Consider the following 13,023-nt stretch of genomic DNA (forward strand, 5'->3'; position numbering starts at 1 on the left):
TGTGTGTGTGTGTGTGTGTGTGTGTGTGTGTGTGTGTGTGTGTGTGTGTGTGTGTGTATATATATATACACACTTATAAATACATACACAAATATATATGAATTGGAAAAACACGTTCATGAATTGGCAGGTAAAAAAAAAAAACTATAGGTGGTATGTAAAAACGTTAACTTTGTGCCCTAAAAAAAACTTTGTTACTTAGTTTTATGTAGCTCAGATACCTGATAAAAACAGTTTCAACAGTTGAGCGCATCATAGTCATGACTCATAATCAAGTTTCACAGATAATTTGTTTATTCAATCCTGAAATATTCAGCACATTCTGATAAAAGGTCATACAATCATACATCCGAAGGAAGAAAGATGGCTCAAGTTACTTTTATAGCTGAGACTAGAACCTCTACTAACCACCAGACATCTGACATGTTCATATAGTAAAAGATGAATGAGTTCCTTATGTTTCACTTCCTAAAATCAGGTTCCTGCATTCAGTCATCGGTAGTAATGTAAACGAGGTGAAACCCATTCCTCAGATTTTATTTAAAGTGAGTTATGAAGACTTATTATTAGTCACACTTTTATAAGTCAATTCCACCATATGTAGATCCTTACATGGATAGTTCACCCAGAAAATGGAAATTCTGTCATTGTTTGCTCAACTTAAAAGTTGGTTCAAACCTGAATTACATTCTTTTCTCTGCAGAACACAAAAGAAGAGATTTTGATTAATTGGTCACCTTTGACATTCATTGTATGGAAATCAAAATCTCTTTTTATGATCCAAAAAACAACGAGAAGGTGAGTAAATGATGACAGAATTATCATTTTTATGTAAACTATCCCTTTGACAAGGCAACTTTACTGTGTTTAGTTAAACTGAGACACTGGATGATCTGTTCAGAGAAATTCACAGCATCAGGGTGAAATTCACTCGATCAATATCAGTAGGTCATTAAAGGCCACCTAAATGAGAATCAAGAAGTTTAAGCCATCTTAATGTTGCAGTAGTAGTCAGTTCAGGTGCTGTTAGCCTGCTCCTGTTCAAACAAAGCCATTGCTAGGTGTGATCGAGAGGCCAGCCCCTCGAGGTTACTGAGAACACAGCGGTGATAGATGTCCTCACTGAACCGTGGGTTACATTCCCTGTGCACATACTTCTGAACTAGCGCCGGCTCGACAGCGCGAAACACGTGCAACCCAGAGTAACGTACAAAGATCTCGTAGACGTCCATGCTCTCAAGCAATTCATCATTGTCCAAGATGTCAGCGGCCATCTTTGTGCGGGCAGCCATGTAATCTGCATTGTAGAAGCAGGCTTCTTCAAAGATGTGGCGGTCAAAGTGGCCATCACGCAGCGTCTCGGATGCAAAGGATGAAGCGGCAGATGGTTGTTGGTCGCGGTAGACCAGAGCTGGACTGTACTCTTGAAAGTGGATTGGGAAGAAGACCTGCCAATTGCTGATAGCGTTCATACGGCAGCGGTTGAGGAAGTCAGCGTTGACCTCAGTCCATACGCTGGCCAGGAAGAACAGGGTGTCTACTGGGTGCTTCTTGGAGATTATGTCCATCAGCTTGACCTGTGAGGGAACTTCAGTCTTTACACTAATCCAAGGAATCTTTACATCGCCGTAACGTTTCTCTACCTCACCAATCATGGCTTTGACACCTGCAAAGACGTCCGTCTGGCTGACTCGCTGGGCATCGAAGGGGTCATACACAAACAAGAAGGTGAGCAGAGCATTGTCGTGGGTATCCAGAGCATTCATGACATACATGTCAAGAAAGTTACCCACAAAGTCTTGATCGTGTGCCGTCACAGGGAGGATCACCTGTACCCGCGTCGCTTCTGTTACATATGGCATAGGGATGATCTCGACAGCACTGAGCGGCTTCAGCAAACTCACCCGTTTGGCGATGACCTGACTGTGACCCTTCTGCGTAAAAGCTTCCAGGGCCAAATCCAGCACATACTCCATGCCTCGCGTGGGATCGAAGCGTCGGTACCCGTTCAGCAGACGCCGCTTACGAAAGCGCAACTGGGGCTGATAGCGCTCATTCAGACGGCCCACTGCAGTCTCCAGGACTGAGTTGACATCTGCCCGGTCCGCACCTCGAAGCTCACACTTCGGAGAGCTGTCGGCACATGAATAAATGTGCTCTTCAGTGAAGTATTCCCAGTTGATCACCTCAAAGCGGGTTTTAGGTCGGAAGGGCGGGTTGATTCCGATGGGCCACGTGGCTCCGGCTTTGCCCTCTGGAGTGAGCTCACTTATGTTGCTGATCTGGTTCTGTGGCCAAAACAACAGAACAAGTCATTGTAAGAAGCAGCAATAACGTTAAACTGATAAAGGGAAAGTTCATTTCAAAGTTCAAAGTTGAAACTTCATTTCATCCTGTTCCTTTAGGCACAGTATGTCTATCAAACACTTCATTTATAATGCAGAAAGGCAAGTTTTATCCTTGACTCAAAGACAAAGTCTAAAGACAGTGGAAAAAGCTGAGATAACTCATTTTAAGTTCATTTCCTGCGGTTATGTGATGTGTGATGACAGGCTGACAGCTGCAAACACCTTGCCCTATTACCTATGCAACATATTTGTCCAGACATGAAAGACTGTGTATGCCAAAGCTAGGCATCTAAAAGATTACATTCACTGCAATTTAATTTGGACTATAACAGCGATTCATCTTTTTAAAATGCCATATAAATGCTTTAGTCTGAAATCTAAAATGTTTGCAAAGTCAGAAATACACATTAAATGACTAGAATTGACCTTAGCAGTGTGCATTTGCTCAAAAAGGTGTGCACTAACAGAGACCTATCACATCCAAATACAGCATGCATTTATTAAAATACATAACTGTGCCTGTCTCAACGAGGCACAGCTTAGTCAAGATGCATGACACGGTCATAATACGATTCTCAAACTAAAGGTGCCAATTCTGGATCAGGTTTTTGCACGATTGTGCAGACGTGTCTAAGGGTAATAAATGGGGGAACTTAACCAGCTTGCTTGAAGTTAGCAGCTTGAAATGATCTTCTAAGATGAGGTACAGTAACATACCTGTAACTGCTGAATTTGTGCATAGGTCCAGTCCAGTTCAATCTGGTTATAGCGTTTGTGTAGGCGATACATCAGGACAGGTTCAGAGACGGGGTGGACAGTGAAGGCGTTTTTAAACTGTGCACTGTCCTCACGCTCAGGGTCCACGTTCTTCTGCAGCTCAAAGTAACGGTAGGTCATCTCCTACATCATTTAAAAGGATGACAACAGGACTGATCATAATCCTCTGTGCATTGTTTTGATCTGGATTAATGGATGTAAACAAGCCATTGAAAATGACCAAGCACAAAACAATATTTTGTTTTCACTATTAAATCATGATGATTAATTTCAGGAGCAAATGACACTGCAGTTGCTTATTCACTAATTATACAGTAAGTGATTTTAGCTTTTCATTTACATTGATTTAGAAAGCACTTCCCCACCTGATGCTTCTCCACACAGCTAAGACCCAGGTAATCGATGATGCAGCGACCAAGCCACTCATCTGGCCTGACGCTGAGGATGTCATTTCGACAAGAGTCCAGGTGGGGCTGCAGTCGGGCTAGAAGGCTGCGTGACAACAGATACCCATATCCACCATGGCAATATCGCGCACGTTCTTCACCCCCGATAAACTCCTCTGCTCGTCCCATGTACATATCCTGTCCTGCACTAAGATGATTAACCAGCTCCATGACCCTTTCAGCTTGTGTGTACGTATCATCTTGTGCAAGGTAAAACCAGTCGTACTCATTGCCGTGGTGTTGGTGAAGGTGCCGTATAGTTTCATACATCAGCCAGACGGGTCGATCATCACCATGAGCGACAACAGTCATGCCGTGTGGTGCCTTTGCACTCCGTAGGCCAGTGAAAAAGAAGGTACGGTGAAAACGGTGAGCTACCGTTTTATTGACTGCCACCCCTAGCGTGTTCAGAGTGGCGCGTGAGCTCAGGATGCCCACCAGGAGCCGTTCTCGGATTCCCAGCTCTGTGTGGATGTAGCGAGTCCTGTGGCAAACAACATAATAATAAATGGTTTCATTTTAGTGTAAATATACATTACTGCTCAAAAGTTTACGTCATTAAGGGTTTTTATGTTTTTGATATAAGTGTCTTATGCTCAACAAGACTGCATTCATCTAATCAAAACACAGTTAAAAAAGTAATATTGTGAAATATTTTTACCTTTTAAAATAACTCTTAAGTCATTTATTACTGTGATGGAAAAACTGAATTTTCAGTCTTCACTGGGACACGATCCTTCAGAAATCATTCTAATGTGCTGATTTGGCACTCAAGAAGCATTTCTTCTTATTATTATATAATATATTATGGTAGATTTTCCAAGATGCACCTGACTTAAGTTACCCGTTCCTGGAGCGTCTCCTAATCAACACCCGAGCATCTCCTAATCGACACTCAATAAATTCCCTGATCTTTCAGAGCGTCTCCAAATCGACACTCAATAATATATGATCTTTCAGAGCATCTCCTAATCGACACTCAATAATATCTCGGTCAACGTCTTGACCCTCTTAAACCTTGTTCCCTAGGTTTAAGACTCCAGTTGTTGTTCTTTAAAGCTTTAATCACGGCCAGGAGAGTTCTCATCAATCCCAGAGAATCTCTCTCCGAACAAAGGAATACAGCAGGTTTTATAGGATTTCAGGTACATTTCAGTCAGTATGCATGATCTATTACTCATTATCATCAGTCTTAATATGATTGGTTTAGATTTAAGAACATCTCAGTTCCTCTGTCCCGCTTACTGGCGGAGTAAATTTAGATTAGAACAACTGAATCACAAGATCATCAAAAAATATCACCGGGTTAATAGTTCAGATTACTCAATATGTTAAAACAATTTTCAAAGACTATTTTTTTATCCTTAGGAGGATGCTGTCTAGCCAGAACAGCAGAATTTTTCCACTTGTTACAACACTCAGTCCTAGTGACTATTTCTCTATTTCAAAGTTAGCTTATTAGGCCTGTAGAAGAAAAGAAATGTTAGTTCATTATTAATTAGTTCAAAAATTCCATCACAATATGTACGAATGTTCCTTTGTGCATTTAGAACATTGTCTCTGAAAAAGTTAAGGCCAAGAATGACAGAGATCTAAGCCAATTACAAAGCTGAGTGAGACAAATGAGGGACAGCTACTATGATCTCTAAAGCAAACTGCTTCAGCGAATCTTCTAAAGCCGGGGACACACCTAACGATTAGCTGAAACATTCTAAGACTGAATTAAACACACATACCGATTGTTTCCTGCGACTGAAGCAGATTTAAATACTTACACATGGAATTTGAACACCGACTGTAATTGCAGACTGAACGCGACTGGACGCGTTTAAGCGCGATCAGTCAGAAGTATCAATTTCCATTCATAATCGGCATTACAATCGTTAAGTGTGTGCGCAGCTTAAGGTACCCTAGTTGTCAACCTAATTATTTATAAAGCTGTATTTGTTACTGGTGAAATGTGGACAATGGAGAAGTTAGAATGTGCTCAACTCAAAGTTTTATTTAAAAGTTGCTGCTCAAACAGAAGTCAAAATATGACATGTAAAAGTAAAGACAATTGTGGAGATCAGCCGATACCATTTTTATGTTTACATGTTCAATAACCAGTATCTGAAATCATTTCGTAATGCATTATATTTTATTATTAATAAAGCCCTTCTAATTTGTTTTGTGATCTAAACTGTTGCCAATATTTTGTTGTTTTTAGCTATAAAGCTTAAAAGGATGAAAAAACAGACACTTTCTTATTCATTTATCTTCAGTCCCGGGTGGATCATAAATGACTTGGATTTTGAACTCGAAACAACTTAAAATTTAATTGTTCATCATTTAACCTGCAACATTTCGATTATTTCTAAGGGCAATGGCATTGCTGTCCTGTATATGCAGCCATGGGTGTTTTGTGAAAGGAATAATAAGAGATTCTATGTCAGCTGCTTCACAAAGTGGTGAAGAATTCGGCTTTGAGAGAAGCACAGAGATGTGAAAAATACTCGCCCGAGATCTTACCAAGTCACATTTCTATACTGACTACTGATACTAACATGAGATAAATGTAATTTAAAATAATTTTGGATTGCAACACTAATTTGCAATGAATGATAAAAGTAAATTCAGATCAGATCTACATAGTTAAGCTGGGTTCATTGCAATTTTACATTTTGGACTTCTGATCTTAGACCCTGTCTAACTTGTGAATGATTTATACAGGTGCTGGTCATATAATTAGAATATCATCAAAAAGTTGATTTATTTCACTAATTCCATTCAAAAAGTGAAACTTGTATATTATATTCATGCATGACACACAGCCTGATATATTTCAAATGTTTATTTCTTTTAATTTTGATGATTATAACTGACAACTAAGAAAAATCACAAATTCAGTATCTCAGAAAATTTGAATATTACTTCAGATCAATACAAAGAAAGGATTTTTAGAAATCTTGGCCAACTGAAAAGTATGAACTTGAAAAGTATGAGCATGTACAGCACTCAATACTTAGTTGGTGCTCCTTTTGCCTGAATTACTGCAGCAATGCGGCGTGGCATGGAGTCGATCAGTCTGTGGCACTGCTCAGGTGTTATGAGAGCCCAGGTTGCTCTGATAGTGGCCTTCAGCTCTTCTGCATTGTTGGGTCTGGCATATCGCATCTTCCTCTTCACATTACCCCATAGATTTTCTATGGTTAAGGTCAGGCGAGTTTGCTGGCCAATTAAGAACAGGGATACCATGGTCCTTAAACCAGGTACTGGTAGCTTTGGCACTGTGTGCAGGTGCCAAGTCCTGTTGGAAAATGAAATCTCCATAAAGTTGGTCAGCAGCAGGAAGCATGAAGTGCTCTAAAACTTCCTGGTATACGGCTGCGTTGACCTTGGACCTCAGAAAACACAGTGGACCAACACCAGCAGATGACATGGCATCCCAAACCATCACTGACTGTGAAAACTTTACACTGGACCTCAAGCAATGTGGATTGTGTGCCTCTCCTCTCTTCCCTTCAGACTCTGGGACCCTGATTTCCAAAGGAAATGCAAAATTTACTTTCATCAGAGAACATAACTTTGGACCACTCAGCAGCAGTCCAGTACTTTTTGTCTTTAGCCCAGGCGAGACGCTTCTGACGCTGTCTGTTGTTCAAGAGTGGCTTGACACAAGGAATGCGACAGCTGAAACCCATGTCTTGCATACGTCTGTGCGTAGTGGTTCTTGAAGCACTGACTCCAGCTGCAGTTCACTCTTTGTGAATCTTCCCCACATTTTTGAATGGGTTTTGTTTCACAATCCTCTCCAGGGTGCGGTTATCCCTATTGCTTGTACACTTTTTTTCTACCACATCTTTTCCTTCCCTTTGCCTCTCTATTAATGTGCTTGGACACAGAGCTCTGTGAACAGCCAGCCTCTTTTGCAATGACCTTTTGTGTCTTGCCCTCCTTGTGCAAGGTGTCAATGGTCATCTTTTGGACAACTGTCAAGTCAGCAGTCTTCCCCATGATTGTGTAGCCTACAGAACTAGACTGAGAGACCATTTAAAGGCCTTTGCAGGTGTTTTGAGTTAATTAGCTGATTACAGTGTGGAACCAGGTGTCTTCAATATTGAACCTTTTCACAATATTCTAATTTTCTGAGATACTGAATTTGGGATTTTATTTAGTTGTCAGTTATAATCATCAAAATTAAAACAAATAAACATTTGAAATATATCAGTCTGGTGTAATGAATGAATATAATATACAAGTTTCACTTTTTTAATGTAATTAGTGAAATAAATCAACTTTTGATGATATTCTAATAATTATATGACCAGCACCTGAGATTTCAGTATAATATGAGAAACAAAGCCAATCTGAACTGACATTTGAGGACTCACCTGAGGACTTTCTTGTGCGGTTTGTTGGGGTCCTTGTGATAGGGCACAATGCGAGGCTGGAAGTCCTCATTCCCATCTTGGCCATCCTGGTGATCCCTGATATGACCACTGTTTATGAGTCTCCCATTTCCAAGTTCATCTCCACAAGCCTCATCGGTTTCCCCCTGTGTCCAGGACACCATCAGGAGACTGAGGCTGCAGCCCAAAGAGAGGCCCAGAATGAGAGGCAGAGCAGGCCGGAAAACAGCCAGGAAAGAAGACAGACGCATGGTGGAGCAGACAGAGTCTTCTGTGAGCCAGTCAATGGATGTCAAGTCTCGATAGGTCTCCTTAGAGAGCAGTTCAAGTAACAGCAAAGTCTTGATTACAGTAGAGGCATTTGACAGTGATTCTGTGAAGGTAAGTATTTGAATTCCTGGCACTATATAATCATAGCATGACTAGTCAAGTCAGTGTTGATGTCTTCACAATCAGATGAATGGGCGATGAAGATGTCAAGGTACGCAGCGTAAAGCCAAACAAACAGGTGGAGGAAAAATAACAATCTGACCTGCCGCTTGACAGTAAAATAAGTAACACCAGGACATGCAAGTCTGATTTACCATCCAAACATGCAAAACCGACGCACTACCATTCTCTCCATATAAAATAGTCCACTGTGATCTAGCCGGACATCCTCCTGCAAGCGATATGAGCAAGCTGCATGTATGAATACATTATCCGAGAATCGCTTCTACATTATTAGATGAGAAATCACCTCCACTGGTGATGCACAAAAGGTTAGATCGCTAACCAGTCGACACCATTTGCAGCCGCAACCAAGATTCAACTTACATGCACAGTGGACTGAAATATTATAAATTTCAGGATATTAGCATGCAAGTTTTTGGGCGGGTTTGTTTTGCTTTGTTTTGTGGAGCGACTCAGCGGTTCGAACGACGATCAATAACATTCAATAAAAAGTCCCCCACTCTGTCGCGTAGCTTCGTAACGTTAGCTGCTGTGCTCACACACTGAAGCTGAGCAGCATTAGCAGCCACCCGCGATATTTCCCCCAAAACACACTAATCCGCCGAAACTGCTCTCAACTGTGGATGAATTCCTGCGTCTCTTCCGAGGGTTCGTTGAAAAATACAAAAACAATCGCAAAGTGACTTTATTGCCTTTGCTGTAAATATCTCCAGCATCGTCTGGCACGTATCAAGTCCTACCTACGGATGTGCTCGAGAGGAAGATTGACTCAATGCGTTAAAAACAGACCCAGGGAAACAAGCAGCACGCGCACAAGAGTTCCACGTGTACATGAGCCCTGCAGTAGAGACTCGGCTCTGTCGAGAGAGACTGTCTGACAGCAAGTGTCCGCGCGTGTGGAGCTTCGGCCGTTCCCGGTATCCCGTTATCCCGCTCCTGCACTCATTCCGTCAAGGCGAGGCGAGGGAGACACGTCATCAAGCATGAATGATAAGGTCGAGATTCAGGCCATCAAATGTCAATTACTTGATTACAGCGAGATGAGTAACAAAAGAATAGCTGCAAAAGGAAAATTAATGATGATAATAATAAGGGCACAATAACAAGAGTTACCGCTGGTCGTCTAATCTGATTTTGTACAAAGCAATTGTCTATTTAACAAATGTCACATTGTAACTATAAGTAACGAATAGAATAACGAATTCTTAGTTTTTGAAATGATGAAATTTGAAAGAGATTCCTGTTACCTGACCTCTAGTTTGACATTTGAGTGTTGCTTATTATTGACCCTGTTTACATCTGAATCAAGTTCATCTGCTGTTAGCAGCAAGAGTTAATTATAACTAATTGCTTTAGGTCCAATACTTTGATGTGGGGAATAATGAGAGATCTCACAAAGATTAAGTACAATAAAACATTTTGAATATTGGCTAATTTGGCTTGTTAGTTCAGCAACATAAGAAAGAGAACAGACTGAAGTAATGTTGCAATGCAAAATATATTTGTACTTTAAATGTGTAAATGCAATTGAAAATAATAGCCTATAAGTATTATTTTTTGCCTACTTATACAGTTTCAATAGCTCTTAAAGGTGCAATATGTAAGAATTTTGCAGTAAAATATCCAAAAACCACTAGGCCATTATATATTTCGTTCACTTGACTACTTACAATATCCCAAATGTTTCCAACTATTTGTAAATCGTGAGAAAATTGCTATTTAACCAAGGCTCCGGGACGTGTGAGGAGTTGCCTGTCAATTGCGTCAACTTTACCTTCGGTTTCCATTACCTTGGAAACCATGGAAATACCAAAGACGCTTTAATACATTACATGTTTTAATAGACAAGGGAACAACTGTTTGATTACATTTATAGACAAAAAACTGTTGTTTTATAGCTCAACACATTTAGTCTTATTATTGTTTAAGTCTAATTTTCTTGATTTTTGTGAGTACCATGCTTTACCATGCCTCAGAGAAAAACACTATTTTGTGAAGTAGCTAACATAGCATAATCAGATGTAGCTTTATTTTTAGTAACAGTAATACAGCATTTTCTCCATCATACAATACGTTTCAAAATTAATTGCATGCCATTTATCAACACAAGCCATCCAGCATTTAACCCTCTGGAGTCTGAGGCTGATTTGGGGCCTGGAGAACTTTTGACATGCCCTGACATTTGTGCTTTTTTCAGTTGTTCATAAACATATTAATGGAAAAAGTGTCATTACACTGTATTCAGCACAAACTAGGCTACAATAATATGTGAGGAACATGTATGTACATGTTTGTGTTTTTGAAGGAATAACATTTATGCGTGGTTATTGAAAAAACAAAAAACTTAAGTCACTGAAATAAGGCCAAAAAAAGTATAATAAATCTGTGTTCATAAGACTTTAGGGTATTGGAGGTTGTAGACTAGAGTTTTTGCTTCAAAATTATGTAAAAATTATGCTGCCTACTCCTTCATATTTAACAATATATTGATTTAGTTTTTGTAAGACACTTTTTGCCAAGAAACACAGTATGCAAGGAGGCGTGAATCACCACTGAAAATGGGCCATTCTCACCTGAGAAGACAAAAGAATTGGATAGTAATGAGCTGAAATGACTTGCATATTAATGAGGCATTTCAGTCAGGTAGGCTGTGAAAAAAAACCTTGTGTGATGTCTCAAGCTCATTATGATATATGAAACATACAGAAAAATATTATTACAATATAAAGTAATGGTTTTATATTATACTTTAAAATATAATGTATTTCTGTGATGCAAAGAGTCTGAATATAGGCTTTTAGTTTAAAAGCATGCACATTTGGAGAAATATTGGATTCTCATATGCTTATGTCAATTTTCTATACAGAGGAGTTATTTTTATTTAATATTCACTGTCATTACTATGAGCGCTGGTGTTTTCAATTCATCCTTGAAGTCGGAGGGCGCTCTGTGCATTTTAGTCCACAAATTCATCTAAAAGAAGAAGAGGCTATTCCATGAATGGAGTTTCCAATTCATACTGCAGCCGGAGGGCGCTAAAGAAACAAAAACTCATCTAAACTTCATCTGTAGAAGACAAGTAAACAGGAAGTAACTGCATGTCTTCTAGAGATCGCTAACCATGACTTTTACATCCAGATAAACACTTTTCAAGACAATAAATACACGATTGAGATAATAAATGCATGTATTGACTGAATTAGCGTCTGAATAGCGCTGGCTCCGTGGGCGTGGCCGCATTAGCAGATAATGAGCTGAATCACGGATTTCTGACATGGCTCTCTTTTCATACAGATTACATTAACAAAGAAGGTTTGTTTTCGATTTGACTTACATGATTTAAAACCTGACATCTTAACGTTTTTTTAGACATAAGTGTAATTTTTTTGTCATTAGTATTCACTAAGTTACAGTTCATTTTCTGAGAACTATCAGATTGGAGTTCGTTCAGAGGGAGAGGAGAAATCACGCATCATGTTAGTTTTCTTTATTTTACAAAAAGCACAAAATTCTGTTTTTACTCTGAGTGTACACAAATGAAAGAAGATATTCCACAGATTAAAATGGTGTATAACTCTTAATTGTATGTGCAACATTGACGGAGTATTTTGAGTCTCTTTCACACTGATAAGAAAAAAACCACGGTGGTATCGCCGGCGATACCGTCAGACCTCAGAGTGTTAATATGATATTCTAAAATCGATCTAATTTACTGCAGTGTGTCTCAAACAAGTGTTTCACAGCAGCCGCCGAGCGAACGCACAGAGTAAAGTTATAACATAATTTTCAGCACACTCAAATGAATCTAATATGATAAACAGAGCTGTGTTACCTCATACTCATGACCGGAAAAGCGGAAGCGGCATCGGCGACTGTGTCATAATAAAAGCTCCGCTGCTCGTGTGTTGGGCAATCGCTCCAGCGGCCTCGTTCAGCTCCACAACACTCAGTCCTGCTCTGCTTCATACTACAGTAACATTAATAATCACATCCTTGAACATGATTTCTTCCCGAGTCTTATCCCTATTCTTTTGCACCGTCAGTTGAGGTGAAGACCACATGTCCCAAGATTCCGCGCTCAAACTTGGCGTCATCAAGCTACGCCTTTGTTTTAAATAGGCCTCTAGCAACCTCTAGCGGACAGAACATATTACATATTGCAGCTTTAAGTAAATACCCTATGGTAAATACACATACCCCTAAGTGATACTTAAAGTTAGTTTTGATTCGGTCACCATTTACTCACCTTCATGTCGTTAAAATCTGTGAAGATGCAATTAAAGGGAATTGTCATTCTGGCTTACATAAAATTTTTTGTTCCACAAAAGTAAGGAAGGCATACAGGTTTAGGTCCAGTGAGAAAATAATGACTATCACTTTAAATGTTTTGTAATTCTTATAAATCCCTGCATTCACCTGAAATGCTTTTTAATTTAAAACGTTTTTTTTTTTTTTTTTTTTATCACTATTTCTTTTACTTGTACTGCGTTTTGTTCATTTTTAACAAACATTTTCCACGATTAGGCCTACTGATTGCATGTGATTGCATTTTTATGAAATAAGACAAAAATTCTTGATTTTTGTTTTCAATACCATTCAGTAACAGTG

General features: G+C 39.5%; 1 protein-coding gene across 1 annotated transcript; it reads right to left on the reverse strand.

Moving 5' to 3' along the window:
* Positions 1-284: 284 nt before the first annotated feature.
* chpf2 (chondroitin polymerizing factor 2) lies at positions 285-9,367 on the reverse strand. The gene is made up of 4 exons (XM_067402115.1): positions 7,945-9,367; positions 3,491-4,055; positions 3,066-3,248; positions 285-2,288 (listed from the first exon to the last, which is right to left on the reverse strand). The coding sequence occupies exons 1-4, from the start codon at positions 8,211-8,213 to the stop codon at positions 1,017-1,019; spliced, it is 2,289 nt and encodes a 762-aa protein (XP_067258216.1). The 5' UTR covers positions 8,214-9,367; the 3' UTR covers positions 285-1,016.
* Positions 9,368-13,023: the final 3,656 nt, after the last annotated feature.

Source organism: Chanodichthys erythropterus, chromosome 11 (assembly GCF_024489055.1).
Source record: "Chanodichthys erythropterus isolate Z2021 chromosome 11, ASM2448905v1, whole genome shotgun sequence".
NCBI lineage: Eukaryota > Metazoa > Chordata > Actinopteri > Cypriniformes > Xenocyprididae > Chanodichthys > Chanodichthys erythropterus.

Bases quoted from the DNA above. Each gene is read 5' to 3' on its own strand.
- chpf2 (XM_067402115.1), bottom strand. From the start codon at position 8,213: ATGCGTCTGTCTTCTTTCCTGGCTGTTTTCCGGCCTGCTCTGCCTCTC. The intron at 3,249-3,490 runs GTGGGGAAGTGC...TAAATGATGTAG, and splicing joins GCTGTGTGGAGAAGCATCAG to GAGATGACCTACCGTTACTT. The intron at 2,289-3,065 runs GTATGTTACTGT...TTTTGGCCACAG, and splicing joins CACAAATTCAGCAGTTACAG to AACCAGATCAGCAACATAAG.